The following is a 21,922-nucleotide window of genomic DNA, read 5'->3' as shown; positions in this document are numbered from 1 at the left end:
ACTGGTTAATCTCTAAGGCTTCTTCCAATTTAGGAATTCCTTATTCTCTCTAATCAGCCTTCCCCTTCTCATTTCAGCAATTCAGCAAGCGTTTATCAAGCTCTTAGTCTGTGTAGCCATTGTCCTCGTCACTATCTTGATTAACTTTAATAGGTGTTGCTGACTGATTAGGCTGTGTCTTCAGGAGAGTTTCTGCCACAGTGGGATGATATTCTATGCCAGTGCTTCCAACAATGTGACACCAGTTAATGTGTTACAAGGAAGCCCCATCCAATGGGGTTTTAATGTCTTCACCACATCTCTCAGCTAGGCTTGTGAGACTTTCCGCTTATCTCCACATCTGCCATGTTCCTCCAGCCTTTTCTTTTTTCTTTTTTTTTTAAAGTGAGGCAATTGGGGTTAAGTGACTTGCCCAGGGTCACACAGCTAGTAAGTGTTAAGTGTCTGAGGCTGGATTTGAACTCAGGTACTCCTGACTCCAGGGCCGGTGCTCTATCCACTGCGCCACCTAGCTGCCCCTCCTCCAGCCTTTTCACAGATTAGCAAGTCTGAGTTTCAAGAAGCTGACCACCACTATTTGGTGGTCTTAGTAGTAACCCTATACAGGAGAGATATATGTCTACTTACTACTCTAGATCTTGAGCTCCCCATGCAATATGTTTTCTGTCTATACAGTCAACCACTCACAATAATGACACTTTTAGATCTTAAATATAGCCATTTGCTTAGTAATAAGGCCGAAGAAATAGTATTATAAATATTCATATATTAAAATAAATACCTAAGTAATGAAATGATCATATGAACCTAGAATACAGTCTGCCACCAATGCACTCAATAGCTGTGTCAAGAAGTGGACACTTATTTATAGGAAACTGGATTGGAAACACACAAGTGAGGAAGATCCATGTGCTTAGGATAACCCACAGCTTTGCACTGCAGATTTCAATGTTATTGGTCCATTCAGGAACATCTTTACCACGTGAAGTTACTTCTCTGCTACATGTTTAAGCAAAGTCTCTATAAGCCCTTTCAGTTACCCATGACCCATAAAAGAACATTTAGAAAATGTTAGCTTTTAATGTGAGTAGCAGATTCCAAGATCATCAAACTGGCTCTCTCTGGGCGCTACAGACCAGACCAGCCAGGTATGAACTCTCCCAAATCAGAACATAGCTCATAGCCACACAGTTCAGGTTCCACTCACCAGGTTGGCACAGCAGTCACAAAGCCTCTTCTCTTCCTTCTCGAGCCAGAAGTGGTAGCAGAACAGCCCCCCTTATGAAAAGCTTCACCTTTCTCCAAACCAAGGTGGTAACGAAAGTCAGTACCTGTTATTGGAGCTCTTGGCCAATTCCATCAGTTCTCTCCAGCCACTGGGGAACCACTAACTAAATCCTCCTCAGCTGTCTGTCTCGGACAGTCCTAATAACAACAGAAGTGGCTATTCACATCCCCTACTGTCCTTTCTCTTCTTAGGTTTCTCTTCCCCTGCAGCTATCTCGCTTCTGTTTTCTAAGAAGTCACAACTCCCCTGATTCTTCTGTCAAATCGATATCCTTTTCCAATCATACCTCAGTCTCCAAATGCTTGTAGGATTTCTCGTTTTCTTAATTTTACCCTCTTTAGTCATAAAATATGTATATGGAAATTATGGGAGATACCCACCACATCTCAGCTCTGGTCTTTCCAGCAAGGTTATTTGTCTCTTTTGTGCCCTTGAAACTATATTCATTTTATATTCAGATTTCTTTAGTTTTTAATAAATGAAAGATCCTTTTTTGTCTCTTTATGAATTTAATCAAATGAGATGGCATTTATAAAGCTCTCCACACTGTTAACAAAGAGATCCAGGTCTTCAAATCTATGCCACAAATGATTTCTCTTCTAAATCCTATTGGAAAGCCATTTCTTCATACATAAATCTTAACAGTTTACATGAAACAAAGTTCTTTTTCTACTTGGATTAGATATCAAAATTTTCATCCATGACCACACCCTTTGAGGATTAATACACATCTCTTCCTTTACACAAAAGCATTTTTATGTTCTTTTCATTACTAACTGTGCCTTGTGGAAAAGGCAATCAAAAGATAGTGTACCTTACAACAGCAACAATGAGTACCTCACTTAACTTCCTTTTCTGTCCTGCAGATTACATCTATTCTATCAGTAACCCATTCTGACCTTCTGTCTTTAGTGACTTTTCCTGTTTGTCTCTTTAGGCATTAACCTTTAACATAGGATATTATATAAAATAATTCTCCCGTAAAAAAAAAAAACTGGCTAATTGAATTTTCAGGAAATTCAGTATTGTCATAATTTTTATGGTAATTTAATGGCTTTGCTGAAGGCCTTATTTCATGACCAAATAATCTGACCCATATTTTGGAGGTACCACCAGTGAAATCAAAGATGAAAGAATAGCCTTAGGTTGCTGTGGAAAACCTGGGCTGAAGCAAGATCTTGGGCTCAACCTAGAGTGAATTTGCAACCCTTAGACTGAGTTACAGAAATAGGTGGGTTTCTTTTGGCCCTTAAGACTAAGGATAATCTCAGACTAATCTTTTTAGATTTATCTTTAGAAGCTCTCCCCAGGCCCACTTCAGATTAAACCCATGTCTCTAGCATTGACCTGAAAGTAAATTGGTTGGGGGCAGCTAGGTGGTGCAGTGGATAAAGTATCAGTCCTGGATTCAGAAGGACCTGAGTTCAAATTTTACCTCAGACACTTGACACTAGCTGTGTGACCCTGGGCAAGTCACTTAACCCTCATTGCCCCACAAAAAAAAAAAAAGAAAGAAAGAAAATTGGTTCTTGAAACCAAATTGAAACTACTTAGAATTGTTAGCCTATTATCTAAAGGAACAAATAGCCAGTTGTACTTTCAGTAAGGTGTGTGTGTGTGGACAGATGGTGGTGTATATAGTTGTGGCATAAAATGGCATAAAAACCTTTTACCTCTGATATTTACCTACACATCATACAGCTATTAAAATCATATATGTCATTCATAGACTTCAAGCTAAAGGGGACCTTAGAGGCCTTGTTAATTATGACTGTAGTTGTCTCTTATTTGAAGATATTTTACTGTATATTTTTTTCCCAAAACTAAATCAGTAATAGAATCTACACCTGCGAATGCTTTTTTAGAAGGCCACTAACTTTCAGCAGAATAATATGGAAAAAAATGCTAAACTTGCTTTCTCACACAGTGCTAACTGAAGTAAAATGTTGAATTGTAATTGTTTACTCCTAGTTGTTTTACTTCTCCTTCAGCCACCAAATTTATGTCTGTTTGCAATAGGTCAAGGAAAGTTTTAAAGATGTGGCAGTTTATGGACCAGTCTGACATTGAAACCATGAGAAGCCTGAAGGATGCAATGGCCCAACATGAATCTTCTTCTGAATACAGGAAAGTGGTGAACCGGGCTCTGAATATCCCTGGCTGCAAAGTGGTTCCCTTTTGTGGTGTCTTTTTAAAGGAGCTCTGTGAAATTCTAGATGGAACATCTGGATTTATGAAACTTTGCCCACGATACAACTCACGAGATGAAACTTTAGAGGTAAATCCTTTCAAAACTACAGTGTTCTAAAAGATGGCTACAACTTGCCTCCTTTTTTGTATGTTTTTTTTTAAAAACTAATTAACATTAATTAAGGGGAATATCTTGTTGCTATTGTGTTACTGTTGGTTCTTAACATGTCACTAATATCTCCCAAACACCTCCAAGAACAATAATAGGCACTTAGCTAAAGCTAGTGACTAACAAAATATTACTTCTCTGTAAGGCCTTATAGAATCATATGTCTAGATCTGGAAGGAATTTCAGAGATTATCTTTCTGCTCCAGCCCCTTTATTTTATAGATGAGGGCACTGAGGCCCAGGGAAGTTGCTTGCCTTGTCTAAGGACACGCAGCCAGTACAAGTCAGAGATGAACATCAAAGGGAGGATTTGAATCCACATCCTCTAACCAGAGGGTCAGTGTTCTTTCCACTCAACCATACTGCCCACTTGTGTTCTACAAAGAGCTGTATTCTGAAAAGAAGATGTATGCACCAACATAAGAAGAAAAACTCTAGGATGAAAACGGTTTAATTTGTTAAAGCTCAAGTGGTCATTCGATTTTTCCTTGGGGAGAATGAATGCAGAACAACCAAGAAGTCACATCACCACCACCACCATCATCGTCATCAACAGTCATAATGCTTTGGATAATAAGAGCTAGCCCTTATATAGAGAGCACTTTAAGGTTTACCAAATACTTGGCAGATATTCTATTTTATCTTCTCAGCAATCCTGAGAGGCAGGTACTAGAATTATCTACATTTTCCAAATAAGGAAAATCAAGTCATCAGAAGATAAGAGACTTGGCCCAGGGTGACACAGCAGTAAGTGTTTCGAGGCTGGATTTGAATTGGGGTCTTCCTGACTCCTGGTCCAGTGCTCTGTCCAATATACCACCTAGCTGCCCTGTCCTTAGAAGAATTAGCTCCAGACTTCCATTCATTGCTGCCTCATATCTCCCAAACCCATTACAAATTTTTCAAGACCCTGGGAGTAGGGGAGATGCTGTACATTTGAACTCTAACACATCTGGTTAGGTAGAGGTAAGAGCCAGAAAGAGTAGGAAAAGAGGCTGGGAAAGCATCATTTCAGGTGCTTAAAATAAACTGGAGGCTTGGAGGTTGGAGGGAATAGAATACCTGGAAGACCCTAGAAGAATATATGAGGAAGATTAGGAAACTTGACATATTTTATGGCACATGCAACATGTGTCATCTCCCATCACTTTCACCATAACAGAGGCCTATTTTGCAAAGGACTAGAGACTTCTCCCTTGAGTGCTTGGAGCCTTATGTGACACAGTGGTAGAACTGCACCTTCACGAGCTGCAGCTGGTCTAGTAGCAAAACAGCTTCTGCCCTTCTAGTCATACCTCTTTTCGTATAAGCTATGAGCCTGAGGCGGGGTGCTGAAATCAGTACACGGGAACCAGGATGGTGGAAACAATGCTGAATTTGAGTGAGAGGACCTTGGTTTGAATTTTGGCTTCATTACTTACCTTTGTAACTTTGGGCAAATCACTTGACCTCTCTGGGCCTCCGTTTCTTCATCTGTAGAACAAAAGTGCTTTACTTCTTTGGTCCCTGCCACCTCTAAATCTATGATTTCATGAAAAAAAAATCTTAGCACATACCCCCAAGTGATAAACACTATAACTCCCTTGTTCTTAAGGCAGAGAGAAGCCAGACCTACTGTCATGTTGGCATCTGGCCATAGCTTTGGCTTCTGGTATGGAAAAGATTCCAACAGAAAGAAAGCCATATCTTCAGAACATAAACTTCACTGCAGGCTCATTCACACTCACAGAAAGAAAATGTTCTGTTGACTCTGTAATTGACCGAGGCCAAGTCACTTTTTCATGGGGAATCTTAAATTTAAACTTAACTACTTAAATTGTGCTCTTTTAGTGTCCCCTTCCTCCTCCGTTTCAGTGCATAGATAAAATAATCTATTTATGTCCTCTGAGTTGGTAGCAGTAGGTTTTTCTCTTTTTAATTCAAAGTGAAATGTTTACTCTCCAGTGTGACAGAAGTTACTTCAGTGAAAATAAGAATGAAGTTTAGTATTTAAAATAGTGAAATGAAAATATCAAGAACCTTGTGTCCTTGTTTGCTTTCAAGTATAGCATTTTTTTTTCCCACAACTGTCACAACAGCCTAAGCAAAGTGGGTTACTGGGTCATGTGGTATTGAGTTGCTCTTTCAAATCTAAATATATTTCTTTCTAGTTTGTAGCTGATTACAGTGGACAAGATAACTTCTTACAACGAGTAGGGCAAAATGGCTTAAACAATCCAGAGAAGGAATCCACCGTCAACAGTATTTTTCAAATTATCCGAAGCTGCAATCGCAGTCTAGAACCTGAAGAAGAAGACAGCTTTAGTGAAGGCAATGACTCAAGGAAAAACTCCTTGAAGGACAAAACCCGCTTGCAGTAGGTTTCACTTTTTTTCAAGAGAAAATAGTAATTATTTGTGCTTCCTGAGTTCCTTTCTTATTGAAGTTTGCATTTACGTGAGCTTTATAAATTTACATCATTAATAAAAACAGTGATGATGCACTTGACAAAATCCTGGATTGGGTACTAGGCAACTTGCTTTCTAGTCTCATCTGTGACTTTTTACATATTAATTGACTTCTCTGGGCCTTTTTCCTTATCTGAGAAATGAAGAAATTGGGCTACATAATTTAAGTTCCCTGAATGTCCTTATATTGTACCTTAACTGTTCTAAATTTCTTTTCTAATTTAGCTACTTTAATAAAATAATTGCTTGAAGATGAAACCCTTCCATTTGTTACAAGAAATTTTAGAAGCCAGGTGGCCAGTCATTTCAGCACTAGAACTATGATATCTTTTTTTGAGAATCTGTGTTATTTGTGACTTTAAAGTATTTCGTTGTTTTCTAAAGTGAAAAATACTTTTACCCTTACATGTGAAAATTATTTACAAGTAATCACATGTAATAAGTATGTTGTATCAAATTTGCATTGCTAGCTAGACATATACATGCTTGTATACCCTTGACTTCATATTAGATAAGATTCTGCCCAAGGTTAGGAACATTTTTAAATGATTCAAAACTATTAGGACTAGTAGCTTTGATATAAAACAAAATTCTACTGAGTGGAAATAACTGCACCAGGAATTCATAACAGCATTTAGGTTTTTCTGTATAAAAATTCGGGTTATAGCTAATTATTACTCCATAAGTTTAGTCTACTAACCATCTCCTTCCCCTTCTCCCTCCCCATATACAAAGGTTTTAAACTTTACCAGAGTGAATTCAGATAAAACCAGACATAAAGAAGACACAGTTGTTCCCAAGATGAACAGTGTATATGGCTTTATTCTTCTCCTGCTCCTCTCTATAGTAGGCTGCCATTCCTTGACAGGGTGATAATATCAGCAAGGAAATAGATACAATATCATTTTCCCTTCGAGCAGAAATTGAGATTTTCAGTTTAACCAAAGAGAAGTTCTTAGATGGGTCCTATGATCACTACAGGTGAAATTGTGAAACAGATCAGATATCTATGTCTGATCTCCTAAAGTCTTTGTTTTGTGATTAGGACCATAATTTCCAGGTCTAAAACCCTCTCTTCTCTTTTCCCTCCCCTTCCCTTCCTTACCCTTCCCTCTCCTGTCCCCTCCTCCCTCCCCAACCCTCCCCTCCCTCTAGTTGTACTAGACAGGGAATTTATGTAAACAAGCATTTATTAAGGGCCTATTGTATGCCCAGAGCTAGGGATACAAAAACATAAATGAAATAGTCTCTCCTCTTAAGAGTTTCCATTCTATAAGTTATCAAGAGAGCATTCCTCCCATGCATATATGAAGTATGTTCTCATACAGGTTACCACACTACTATGCATGTGAAAAGAACACAAATCAATAGCGATAATATGCAGAGGACATACATGTAAGAAAATGTGTTGATCAGGTGTAAAAGGCACATCTAGGGACATATGTGGCTAGACTACATGTGTGACTAGAACAAGTCGCACTCCTCATGCTACAGAGCTGCCAGTGTCTTCTATTGATACCTGAGTCAATAAACATTTATTAAGTGTCTTCTTACTGCCAGGCACTATGCTAAGCATAGGACAATCCCTGTTCTCAAAGAGTTCAAAATCCACTGGGAGAAGACAACACGTTAAAAAAAACGGGGTGGGGGGGCAGCTAGGTGGCGCAGTGGATAGAGCACCGGCCCTGGAGTCAGGAGGACCTGAGTTCAAATCCGGCCTCAGACACTTTACACTTACTAGCTGTGTGACCCAGGGCAAGTCACTTAACCCCAATTGCCTTACAAAAAAACCAAACAAACAAACAAACAAAAAACTGAGGGGGCAGCTAGGTGGTGCAGTGGATAAAGCACTGGCCCTGGATTCAGGAGGACCTGAGTTCAAATCCAGTCTCAGACACTTGACACTTACTAGCTGTGTGACTCTGGGCAAGTCACTTAACTCTCATTGCCCTGCAAAAAATAAAAAACAAAATTTTAAAAACAAAACTGAAAAAGAGGGTAGGGGATGGTACCCAGTGGCAGGATGATGATGAATTCCTACACCTGAAGTGGGAAATAATGAGGTGAATGCCTGGGGCACCCTCCATCATGTTGTTCTCTGCTAGGTATCACATCACTCTCACATCTTCACTCCACTCCTGGGCGCATTGTTTCTGCTGGGTGTGTCATACCTGTTGGATTTGTGCTCTTCACTGGACATTAGGTTTTTTCTGTTAGGTATCTAAACTCATAGCCACCAAGATGTTATATGTTGCCAGTTTACAAGCCTGGTTTTTGGGGGGTCTGCCTACTGCCATCTCCATTCCTAACTGCTAAATTGCTTTGACTAGAAAGCCTCTCCTTGGTTAGTATTGGTTCACAACATTTTGATTACTGGAGGCTATGGGTGAATTACCACACCCAGATGCCTGATCAAAAGTCAGACAAAATACTCATAAACTAAGAATAAGTCTATTCTTTTACCTATAAAACCACTCATGCAGAACCTGTATCCCAAAAATCCATTTTAGAGAGTTCTACCCCCAAAAAAATTTCATGATGGCTAGGGCTACAAAACCTACTTCATACCTAACATCCTTTTCAGATTGGTGTGCAAATGAATTCAAGTAAACACAAAAGCTAAGGAAGAAGGCAAAGTAATTGTCCTTTACTGGACCACATTCTTGACTTCATAAGTATATCAGCCAGCAGAAAAAACAACCCTGGCTTCAGTTTTTATCTCTATTCTAGTGAGTACATATCTAGATTTACATATGCGGGGGTTAAATACACTTATGTTTGAGAGGAAACATGGCATGGGGATAGAGACTAACACAGTGTGAGAGGTGAAAGGAACTTGAGTGTTCAATACTTAAATGAAAGGAATCCTCACTAGAACATAACCTGTCAAGTGGTCATCTAGTCTCTGCTTGAAGATCTATCAGGATCTCCAGGAAGCCCATCATCCTTTTGGACAGCTCTTATCCTTTACCAAATTTGTATGACAAATCTTAATTTGAAAATTTCACATTGCATTTAAATGTAATTATGGCATGTTTAAACCTAAGTGCCCAAACATTTTCATTACACCAATTAACAGCTACATAAACAAAAAGTTGTGAATACATCTGTTATATAGACTGTTATCCAAGATTTGGGGTGTAATAGAATTCATTGAAACCAGATCAACCAGGCATTATTGCTGTGAGTCATCTGCTGAGACATTTTTTTTTAATTGTGAAACAGATCCCTACATTAAAATGCTATTTATTAAGTTAGATTTTTTTCCTATATAATGCAGAGTTCTATGTCACAAAAAACATATTGAAGTCCTGGCAGATGACTTTTGGAAACATTTCTTTAAATGTATATCTGCACTAGTTAAAATTCTCTGCTAAAAATGAACACTACAACAAATATAGTCTCTAATTCCTGCTTATATAATAGTCACTCTGTGTAGCAAAATTACCTATTTGCATGCTATGTGTACAACAAAAAGGAAAGAGGAAAGATCTTTGGATTTTTTTAATTTGCCTCTTGAACTGCAGCTATCTTAAAATTCTCCTCATCCCTCCATAGTTACCTGTCAATTACTTTCACCTCAGAATACTTATAACTAAGCCAGAAAATCCATTTAAGCTTCCCATTGAAATTAAAGAAATTAAAAAAGCAAAAAGATTGAGAAGCTTCAAGGATAGAACACAAAGAGATCGTCTCATGTTAAAACTAGGAAAATTTTATACTGAGAAAAATAATTAGCTTTCAAAGGACAAGTTTAGCTTAGACTAGAGAGGGAGACTAGGTGTCAGTAGGCTGGCCATTGGGCCATTGGGTCGTTGGGTGAGGAATTATTTGGTCATGACAACCCGTGAAACAAAAGCATACAAAAGGATTCCCAGTTCTGTACGCCCCCCCTTCTCCTTTATGAGAACCGAGGAGCTTCACACCTTCTGCAGTGATAATTGTTGTTCTTCCTTCTTTCTCAAAGAGGACCAATGACATCATGAGGGTGATGTCTTCATTTAGTGTGAATTAGCTTTAAATGAGGCAGAGCTGAGCAGGGTCATCAGCCTCCGTCTTTCCTGCAGTCGTCAGAGTCCAGTGGTAAGACAGATGTCAAGACAACTAATGATGGCTTAGGATGCATTGAGTACCTTGGGCCTTTCCCAGATCTCAGTTTGCCTGAGGCAGTGCCTGTTCAATGTTTATGGGTTGGTAAGAATTGAGACAAAAGATGGCCTAGTTTGTGATAATTGCAGAGTTGCAGAAAAGGGAATAGATAGACTCTCAAAGCTTTTACACCATATATATATTTAACTTGGTTATTGCTACTATAAAAAATTAAAAATTGAGTATCATGCATAGGTGAATGGAGAAACTAATGACAGGTTTGAGCAGACTACAACATGTACCCAATGAGAAATTACTGAAAAGGAACTAGAGTGAAAAAAGGTCATCAGGGAATTGTGTGATAAGAAGAGAAGCTAGGCCGGTCAGGTGTCAGAGGCTATGGGTAATAAGGAAATATCCTCAGTGCTCCACTGGTCTCTTCACAGTGTCAGAACAAATCAAGGTTGTGCCCAAGTCATGGAAGGACATGGACAAGAGTCATATAAGACAGGCAGGCATGGACAGGTTGCAGTCTCTATCATCCCAATAGAGCCAGAGTATACCAAGAAAAGGAAAACCCCAAAAGGTAACCTGATTTTTCCAAGGTCATAAAGCTAGCAGAATTGAGACAAGAACCCAGGTTTCTTGAATCCCAGTCCAGGCCAGTCCAGGCTACCTCCCTGTTTCTCTTACTTTATTGAATCATTTCTTTTGAATTGCTAATTTACAACTCTGCCAATTCTTTTTCATGTTAGAGAAAAGTCAGTCTTTGACAGTTTTAGAGGCTACAAAGGGGTCAAAAAGTGGGAGATTGAGAAAAGGCCATTAGATATGTTAATTCAGGCATCTCCAGTAACTTTGGATTTCAACATCATTCACTTTTTAGTTGAATGGTGAGGTGAGAAACCAGATTGCAGAGAGTTTAGAAAATTTTGAGGGAAGTAGAGGCACCTGATAGAGAAAACTTTCTCAAGGAATTTAGCCAAGAAGGGAAGGAAAGATAGGATGACAGCAGGAATGCAGGAATCAAGGGAGAATTTTTTAAGTAAGAGTAGGTGTGTTTGTGAGCAAAAGGTAAGGTGCTAATGAATAGTGACTGAAGAAAAACTAAGTATGATAGTGGGGGTGATCTCTTATCCTTAGTCAGAAAATTTCCTCATTTGTATAGCTATAGTTAAATTGGAAGAGGAGGAAATGAGATCATGGCAGGGAGAAGGGCTACCTCCAAGATTGAAGTGGAGAATAGTAGGCGATGCTATCTAAGTGATGTGAGATGAGGAGGAGGGAAGAAGAGAGAAGTCTCAGTGAGTGCTCAGATTTTTTTCAGTAAACTACACCTCAAGGACCTCAGCCAAGAGGTGGTGAGAGGGGGTGCTGTGAGAGACTTGTTATTTGAGAAGATTTGCAGCAGCAGCTATGAAAAGTGGGATAGGTAGGAAATAGGCAGTTTGGTTGAGATACATCGATCCGTAGAGGATTCAGCGAGCATGGTGTTAGAATTTCCTTCAGTTTGGTTCAGCAGCATGTGAATAGAAGTGAAGAAGGCGTATGGTGGGAATACTTCATGATTGGGGATTGGCAATAGGACAAGGGAGCAAGGGATTCGAGAGGAAAAGAGAATGTAGAATCAAGTTGATTCATCAAGTAAGGGAAAAAGAGAGAGTAAGCCAGTGCCAGGGTAATGGCCTGTGTACAGACTTAGGGGCCATAGAGCATAAAGAAAGATGGAATGAGAAGATTCTGATCAGAGAAAGCAACTTCAGTACTTGTAAACACAGAAGTGGAACTGCTGGGCTGCTTTGGGGCAGTTTCCTCCCCTTAGGAAAAATTGATGATGACTAGAAACAAGTACCAAGCAGAGGTAGACATGTGCTTGCACATAGCCTGGGAGTATACAAGGATAGTTTTTGGGAAAGCCACCTCTTATGTGAAGGAGAAATTCCCTGAATTCTCTAAAGAGTGTAATAAAAATATCCAGCCTTCTTGTCAGAGAAGGGAAATTTCCTGAGTAGCTGCAGCCTTGGGAGATGCCTTGTAGATAAGCCTAAATTCAAGAATTCTGGGATCTGCCCATCTAGTGGAAGAAGGGCATTCCCCTGATGCAGCTTACTGAAAGGAGGCAGGAAACCTTTGTTCCAATTCTGCCTCTACTACCAATTGGGTAAATCACTTAATCTCTCTGTGCCTCTGTTTCTTCATATGTAAATGGATGACAGTATTTGTTGTATCTCATAAGGTTGTTGTGAGGGTAAAATGAGGTCATGTATATGTTATAAAGTACTTTCAAACTTTAAAATGCTATACAGATGTCCTTTATGGAGGTTCAAACCAGTATTTAGTTTGACCACTGATTCTCTTAATTGGTAAATAGCTTTCTAGGCTTCTGGTTGAGAGTCTCCTAACAACTTCTATCTCTTAGAATGTAAAACTACAGAGTACTTTCTTCCAAAAAGAATCAGGTTCCCTGCTTCAGAAATTCAATAAGTAACCATTTTTAAAAGGGAAACTACTAGTTTCCTGTTTGAAATGAATTTATTCATTTAGATGTGATTGTCAATTTTCTTTGAGGCAATAGGCTTTGGTCCCTAGAAGAATGCTTTTTAATGGAATTATTAACATCTGGGATTAGTTTCTTTTGAGTTTTAAAATAAAAACTGACACTAAAGAAGACATTTACATTATTTATGCCATTTACATTATTATTGAGCAACAGAATTGGGCTATAGAAAAGGCTTATAATTTGTCTTTTCCAGACATTTATTTCATGCTCATAATTTCTCTTTGCAAAATGTATTTAGCAGAAAACTCAAATTGAATATAGAATGTGGAAAACACAATTTCCCTTGTTGAAAAAAATAAGAATAAGAATTCAAATTCATTTAATCACCAGAAGTTCTTGCTACTGATGTTTATCACATCATTTTTATGCTCTTCAGGAAGTGCCATTTGGGTGTGTTCAAGATTGAAGGGCAGGCACCCCCTTCTACTGCAGAATATAAGCAAGATGCCTGCCTTCACCTACTTACATTCTTGTTTCTTAAAGTCACCCAAGCCCTTCCTAAATTGTTGCAAACTGAACAAGGACTGAAGTGTTGAGAATGATGGAAACAAGTCTGCTAAGAAGTTCTTTCTATTTATAGCGTTGTGGTCATTGTGTATATTGTTTTCTTGGCTCAGCTTCCTTTACTCTGTATCAGTTCATATGCATCTTTCCACACTTGCTTTCATCATTTATGCCTTTACTGGCTACAGTCTCATCCCTTCCCCATCTTTACCCCTCAGTAAACTAGTTCAGTTCCACACCGTCCTCTTCTCTCAAGTCCCCTGCCCCCTTACCCTCTGAAGACCCTGCCCTTCCAGACCCCAACCTTGAACTGCTCTCATCACCCTCTGCCTTCACTCCTATTCATGTAGTACCAAAAGAGAAAATCACAAAACTAGACTGCCTGGTGCCACTACAAATTTATTAATACATAATGATGAGAATATTACATAATCTCATCTGCATCCTCTCAGTGGCAAGGCAATTACATCTCCATAATTGATTCATTAAGCCACTCAGTGACTTTCCAAACCTTCTCATCTTTCCTCAAACCTCCCATGGTTCCCCCTTACCCCACCTTCTCAGCTAAGAACCTTGCCTCCTATTTCACTGAAAAAATTGAGGCCATCCACCAAGAACTCTTTCTTCTTCCCTCTTCCTCATCTCATATAACTCAGATGTTTAAGCTTACTTTTGGTGATGAGGGCTATGTAAGGAACTAGTTGCCCCAGGAGCAAGTAACCCAGCATGTTTACCTTGGCTTTTAACAAAACATAGTATCCCTACTAAAAACAAGCTTCTCATGTGTAAAATCCTCATCATGAAACTCACCTCTCCAAAAATGTACTAAGTAGCTGTACCCAGTCTTGATTATATGAGTTGCTTCAGTGATTAATGAGATACTACCCTAGAATGCCTTGTTCTTTGTATCTCATTCTTAACCACTGCACTTCTTTCATTCCAAGTATGTTAATCATCAACCCTGCTAAACCTCCACCAATCAGTTTTCTGCTCCTTTTCCCAATTCTCTTTCCTGTCCCCAACTCCACCTCGCCCCATGCTAAGACTTCCTAACCTATTACTTTTTTAGAGCACAAGGCCATTTCAGAGTCCCTCCATTTCTTCCATATCTAGAAAACGTATATAATATCATTTTGTTCTCTCCTTCCCCTCCTGTTTCAAAATAGGTATGCCTACTCCTTACCAAGACTTATTCTTACCAAAATGAAAATTAGGATCTCGTCAAATTAATGGGACAAAATGTCATCATTTTATAATTTTTATAATTTTATTTTTTTGAACTAGATATAATTGATCACTGAAAGAAATTTGGGGCACACACGAAGAATCATTTTAGATCATTTTTTCTCATTTTAGTTCACTCGTAATTATGTGTCACCCAACAGACCAAGAAATTCTATATTGCCACAAATTGTTGAGGATACCATTAAAACCAATTAGATTAAAAAAAAACCAATTAGATAAATGTCTCTACATTTCCAGAAGTCACTATATTTCTCTACCCCTTTGGAACCCGTAGATAAATAAGAATAAGTATAATGTTCTTATGTTAGCATTTTGTTGTATTTGTTTCATCTTATAATTATTAGACTATAAAGCTAATCACTGGTGATTTTTGTGATCTCACTTACAACATAGGTTTATAATTGGAGAGCTTTCTGATTCAGAAAGCGATATTTTTGAGCAGGCAAAAGACTGGGATTTCCACGGACCAGAAGAAGAACAGAAAGCATTCAGCCACGGGACAGAACTCATTCCCTGGTACGTGTTATCCATCAGAGCCGATGTCCATCAGTTCATACTGCAAGGAGCCACTGTCATTCACTATGACCAGGACGCACATCTGTCAGCACGATGTTTTCTTCGGCTTCAGCCTGATAATAGTACTTTGACCTGGATCAAACCTACAACAGCCTCACTGGCCAATAACAAAGCCAAAGTGGGCACCACGGGAAACGTCGCTGAGCCTGGCAGACTTCAGTCACTTGGCACTATGGGATTAAGTGGATTGGTGGAAGGTTTCTTGGATTTGTTTTCAGCCAAGGCTGTGTACATGGGACATCCTGGCATCGATATGCACACTGTGTGTGTTCAGAACAAACTCAGTAACATGTCTCTCTTAGAGAATAGTGTGACACTGCTTTATGGGCTTCAGACTACTGATAATAGATTATTACATTTTGTGGCACCAAAACACACTGCTAAAATGTTATATGATGGATTATTGGAATTAACAAAAGCTGTAAGAAAAATGAGGAAATTTCCTGACCAGCGACAACAGTGGCTAAGGAAGCAATATGTCAGCCTCTATCAGGTAAGGAATTTGATACTACTCTCCGTTAATGATAGAAAATATTTATGGTCTCCCACTGTGTTATTGATACCTAGACAGAGAAAGATAAACAATCAAATTTTCATTTAATTGCATTTTTTATTTCAAGACTTTGTAATTGGTGAACTGCCAGCACATGTTAGTGACTCAACATATACTGGAAACATTAGAGTTGAAACATCAAATGCTCTCAAACTGAAAGGGTCCTCAGAGGCTCTTTGGCCATCTTCCTTATTTTTAGAGTTCTGGGTTCAATCCTGCTGCTAAATGTCTTCTCGGTAGTTACAGCCATTAGTTTGCCTTGGTCTGCTACTTAGTGGACTACTCATGAATCCTAATTAGTGGCTAATTTAGCATGCTGGCTAAGAGTGATAACAGGTTAGTACTGAAGGATGGATAGAAGCTAAATCCTAAATTTTGAAGAAAATTCCAGTTATATTCACTGTCAGTTTATACGCTTTAGTGTATAATGCATATCTTAGTCTTGTCTTCTATAAAATGGGGTAATTATATATACTTTCTACTAGCTCCATGAGGACAGTTGAGGTCATATTTATGAAAGTTATGTGAGTGAGATTGTTGGGAGGAAAATGGCAATAGATACTATATTATAGTACTGTATGTAGGTTTTACTACATACATATCTGTGTATGTATGTGTATATATATATGCACATATGTGTGTATAATTTACATATACATTAATGCTTTACTTATCTAGTGGTTAGATTGGTAGCATCTTTAATCTTCCAGAGTACCCACAAGCCCAGAAGGAAGCCAAAAGACCTCTCAGTCCAACAAAAATTGTTCTCATAATGTTCAGCCATTTAAGCATTTATTAAGGGCCTAAAATGTGCTAGGTTTTTTTCTAGGTGTTGGAGATACAAAAACAAGAGAACCATTCCCCTTGAGAAGCTTACTTACTACTGGAGGTGGGGGTGGTTTGGGGACCCCATGTGCTTCTGTAATTTTTCATCTTGTAGTTTTTCCTGAACATCATCAGTTCTGCCATCCTGTTCTAATCAGAGAGTAGGGGAATGAGCAGCAAAAACTTAGTACAGTAAGATAAAGAGGTATGTGAAATGAGAGGAAACAGACTATAGGAAATAACATTAGAGAAAAGAAGTGCAGTTGTGTTTGCACGTGGAGCTAAACACATTTCTCCATGCCGAAGAGAAACACATCTTGTGTGTTAAAAAAAAGATTGGAACAGGATATCAGTCTAAGACCATTAAAATAAATGTAGAGGAAAACAGTTCTGTGTGCCTCATTAGTCACAGGGCAGCTACTAAAGAGGTAAATAACAGAACTTACAACTAGCAAAGAAATCTCAATAAATTCAGTGAATGGGCAAGCTCAACCTTGCATATCTCATCAGCTTCCAGAGTCATTACTTGTATCAGGGCATGGTACAAGAACTGATGTTCATCCAGAAAAGGTTAGACAATCTCTCATAAACTCTATTGAGTGAGGCAAGAAAATTCACAGGGATTTAAAAAAATTTTCCATCAAAGACAGTTAAACAAGATTTTGACATTTGAAGCATTTATCTTAAATTACTAGGAAAATTTACTCATCCAAAGCACCACATTCTTCAGTGATATCAGATAAATCACTCCTCACTGTCCTTGGATGTTTATAACCCTAAATCCTAAATAGAAATTCTGTGTAGCTTTTTAGCCTTACTTATTGTTTCATTGCTTTGTGAATTTAGGGTGTTGTGAGCAACACCTCAAGAAACTGAGCAAATCCTGACCACATTTGTATCTAATTTTAAACTAAAGATGGCTGTGGTAATTAGATCACAGAAAAAAATCCTTCAGCAGAGAAGTTATCCTTTGCAGAAGAGGATGCAATTTTAAAAACAATACCACCTTATTTTTGCATAACGTTACAATTTTCAGAGTGTTTTAAAGTCAATAAGTCAAATACATAGTTGCACATTTATAATCTATATCTGGTTGCTTACTGCCTCAGGGAGGAGGAAGGGGAGGGAGGGAAGGAAGGAGGAATACAATTTGGAACTCAAAACTTTAAATAAAAATGTTTATTATTAAGAAAAAATCAATAAGTCAATCAGTGTTCATTAAGCATGCCCTGTATGCCAGGTATTATCCTCGGTACTGGGAATTCTAAGACAAAAGTTTAAAATGGTCCCCAGCCTCAAAAAGCTAACTGCCTAACCAGAGGGAAATTACATGTATAAATAGATAAAGTATGATTGAAAGTGGAGGTAGAGGGGACTCAGCAGCTAAACCTCGTCTATAAGGATGGGCTTGAGCTACCACAAGGTTGACTTGAATTATGTCCGTTCACAGAGCTAGTCCTAGAACCCTGATCTTTTAACTCCTAAGCTACTGCCTCTATAAGTGTTATATAAGTCCCAAAAAAGCAAATTGGATAACCTTGTTTGGTTCTCTTAGGCTGTTAATTAATATTCCACTTCTGGAATTTTATATTAGAGAGCCATAGATTTAATGTTCCTATTTCTGAGATGCTTTTCAGTTGTGTTACATTCAATCTCTATTTGTAACCATATCAATTCTTTGTAGGAGGATGGAAGATTTGAAGGTCCCACGTTGGCCCATGCTATTGAACTGTTTGGTGGCAGACGTTGGACTACACGAAATACAAGCCCAGCAACACTGTCTAAAAGTGTGGAGAAACCCACCGTCCAAAGGAACAACACCCTTGGGATAAGTGCAAATAAGAAGAAGAAAAAAATCCTTATGAGGGTAAGAGTTTAACACTCTATCATATATCACATCAAATCGGCACGTGCCATAGCAAGGCGTGAAAGGAGCATATAGCATGTTCCCTGCCTTCTCATTATAAATTTATAACTTTGTTGGAGAGAAAAACATTTAATACAGACTTTTAAAATTGCTAAATTGTATGGTAGGAGACTATAGGGTGCAGGAAGCATTATCATCACTTCCTGTAGGAGCTGGCATTTGAGTTAAGGGATTCTGTGAGATAAGATGAAGAAGTCAGTTTCACAGTGGGGATCAGCCTTGTCATGTAAGGGGACGACAGGCATAACCAATTTGGCTGGAGTGTAGAGTATGTGGGGAAAAAATGTATAATAAGCCCAGAAAAACAAATGGGAGACAGATTGTCAGTAGTTTTAAAAGCCAACTGGGAATTTGTATTTGATCCTAACAAAAGTAGGAAATCAATGAAAGCTGTTTAAGCAGAAGAGTAAAATAATCTGACCTGTACTATAAGAATAGAATGGGGGCAGCTAGGTGGCGCAGTGGATAGAGCACCATCCCTGGAGTCAGAAGGACCTGAGTTCAAATCCAGCCTCAGACATTTGACACCCTGGGCAAGTCACTTAACCCCAATTGCTTCACCAAAACAAACAAACAAACAAACAAAAAGAATAGAATGGGAGCTGTGTGAAGATGTATAAGAGAAGGAAAGGCAGGAAGACAAAGAATTTTGAAGACATCCTAGTCAAAGTGATCTTTATAAGGCATGGGTCTGACCAGGTTACTCTCCTACTCAGTCATCTCAGTAGCTCCCTGTTACCTCCACGGTCAAATACAAATACAAAATCCTTTGGCTTTTAAAGCCCTTCACACAACACAATGCTCCATCTCTGGATTTTACCTTTTCACTGCCTGTCTTCCATGCCTGGAATTCTCGGTCTCCTCTCCTGTCTCTTCATTTCCCTTTGTACTCAAATACTTAGTTTTTTAAGCTTTTGAATCTTAATACTTCATTTTCCTTCAGTACCCAGTTAAAATCTGACTTTCTCCAAAAGACTGTCCCTGCTGGCAGCACCACTGCTGATATCTTTCTTGTGAGTCACCTCCTACTAGATAGATGGGTAGATGGACATAGATACACACACATGCACACATACACATATGTATGCATGTGTGTTTGTGTATTCGTGTGTACATACATGCACACCTATGTGCATAGTTATGTGTTTGTCACACCCCTCATTAGAATGTGAGCACCCTGAGAGAGGGGCTGTTTTGGCCTTTCTTTGTATCCCCAGCACTTAGCACAGTGTCTGGCATACAGTAGGCACTCAATAGATGCTTGTTCTTGATTGAGAGTGTTGAGGGCTTAGATATGGCAGTAACCATTGGAGTGGAGAAGGGGAAAGATATCAGATATATTTTAGAAGTAAAATCAACAAGATTTGGCAACCGATCAGTAAATTAAACGAGAATCGAGATAAATAATAGATATCAAGCTCTTTGCAAACATATTGCTCTTATTAGTTATGATGTTAGATTTTATTAGTAGTATTTATCAGTCAACAATCCTATCAAGCCCCTACTGGGTGGCAGTATTTGCAAAACATTAAAAAACGACAGAATTTAGTTTGACAAGAAGGAAACTAGGAACTGCTAAAAGATAGGCTCCCTGTGGAAGGTCCTACCTGAGTTGAGTCTTGAAGGAAACTAGGGGTTTTGAGAGGTGTGTCAAGGGAGTACTTTCTAGGGATGTGGAGTAGCCAGTATAAAGCCATAGAAACTGGAGATGGAGTCTCTGGCACAAGGAGCAGTAAGAAGGCCAATATTCCTAGAGGAATGTATAATAAAACTGGAAAGGTAGGTTGGGGATTGGTTGTGAAGGCCTTCAACACCAAACTGAGGAGTTTATATTTTATCCTAGAAATAATATGGAACCATTGAAATTTATTGAGTTGGGGGCAGGGCATCATAGTATGTGCTTTAGAAAAAATCATTTTGGCCACTATACAAAAGATGGGTTAGTATGTGGAGAAATTAGAAGCAAGGAGACCACCAATTAAGTGAGAAGCAATGAGGGCCAAAACTATGGTGGTGCTTGAATAGGTAGAGAGATTGAGACAGGTGCAAGAGATGCCATGGAGATAAAAACTGACAAAATCTGACAACTCATTGGATATCCGCATATCCAGTGAGAGAGGATAAGAGTGAATCATGCTGAGATTTGGGACGCTAAGGCCTAGAAGGATTACAGTGCCCCATTCAGAAGACAGATGTGTTTAAGGGAGTTCTCTTTTGGACATGATGGGTTTCAGATGTCTTTGGGCCATCCCATTTGAAATGTTCGCTAAGGAGTCGGTGACTCAGGACTGGAGCTCAGGAGAGAGACTAGAGTTGGATATGTAGATCTGAGAGTCATCTGCAGGGAGATGATGATTGAATCTATGTTAGCTAATGAAAGGCCACTGGAAAGGTAGCAAGAGAAGAGAGGGCCCATGCCAGATCCTTGGGATGTACCCATGGGCATGATAAGAATGATGTTCCAGAAAAGGAAGGAATCATCAGACAAGTCAGAATACAACTGATATGGGGGGGAAACCTGGGGGCTGATAAAAGGATTGAAAGGATTATCAACCTGGATAGGTTGAACCTTTGGGGAGGAAAAGGTACTGAGTGATGGTAGAAGGAGATAATAGTCTGCAAGTGGCCACACTCCCCTTTTGAGTTATTTCCTTTAACCCCAGTGTACAAAGAAAAGATACATTCATAGAACCCTAAAATCTGACTCTTACTACAGTTTCCTTTAGAAACAATCTCATAAATCATGGTTAGAGTCTCAAGGAAGTATCAGGAGTCTGTCTTATCATATAACTGCAATTTAGTATTTTATAAGATGTTACAGTTGTGGGGACCAGTTTTTAATTGGGGAGTGTTAGCTAAGCAGCTCACCGCAATACTGGGGCAAGGAAGGAGACCGGCAGCCTCCCTCAAAACAGAACAGGATTTATTTTAACAAGAACAAACTTAAGAAAAAAACAAAACACAAACAGTATCAGTAGGATCAAGGGAAAGGAAATAATATGGGGAAAGAGAAATTATACAACCTGAAAAAATAGCACTGCCCAGGAATCAGCTGAGAATATACAGCAGAGCTCCTGTCACCTTCCAGCTTCCAGCTAGAATGGCGAATTCTCCTCCCCCTTCCCGGCAGACCCCAGCAGCCCCCAACCAATTGGCTGGCCGCTCTGACAGTCTCAAGACTGCCCTCACTAGGCTTCCAATCATTATAATTTTGCCAGGCTCCTGTAGGTGTCAGCAAGTGGTGATGACATGAGGTGCCAGTGCCATGGCGATGGCTACAACCAGTGGGTGGAGCACCATGCTGTTTGCGGAGCCCGAGAGGCCAGTGCGTGTGCCGAGGTTTTGTTTTTTTTTTAATTCTAGCCAAAAGATGGGGGTCATAAAAACCTCAAATAACAATTAATTCTTTACACAGTCTAACCCAAGAAATTAACTTCCACATAGAACACATCCTCTTTTGGAAATTCATTTCAGTTTATTAAGCAAACATGCCATGTGAAAGGAGCCCCTGTTGATACAAACTCTTGAGGGCAGAGACATTACTCTCAA

At 39.1% G+C, this 21,922-nt stretch overlaps 1 protein-coding gene across 1 annotated transcript in view; it reads left to right on the top strand.

The window, feature by feature from the left end:
• The window catches only part of PLCE1 (phospholipase C epsilon 1), a 336,517-nt gene that overhangs the window by 229,516 nt on the left and 85,079 nt on the right, over positions 1-21,922 (top strand). The window contains exons 6-9 of the mRNA XM_043983896.1: positions 3,308-3,566; positions 5,798-6,003; positions 14,886-15,561; positions 18,131-18,313. Of these exons, the coding sequence (XP_043839831.1) occupies positions 3,308-3,566; positions 5,798-6,003; positions 14,886-15,561; positions 18,131-18,313 (1,324 nt within the window). The remainder of the gene's footprint in view (positions 1-3,307; positions 3,567-5,797; positions 6,004-14,885; positions 15,562-18,130; positions 18,314-21,922) is intronic.

The sequence above is a fragment of the Dromiciops gliroides genome, chromosome 2, assembly GCF_019393635.1.
Source record: "Dromiciops gliroides isolate mDroGli1 chromosome 2, mDroGli1.pri, whole genome shotgun sequence".
NCBI lineage: Eukaryota > Metazoa > Chordata > Mammalia > Microbiotheria > Microbiotheriidae > Dromiciops > Dromiciops gliroides.
This window is presented reverse-complemented; position numbering and strand designations above follow the sequence as displayed.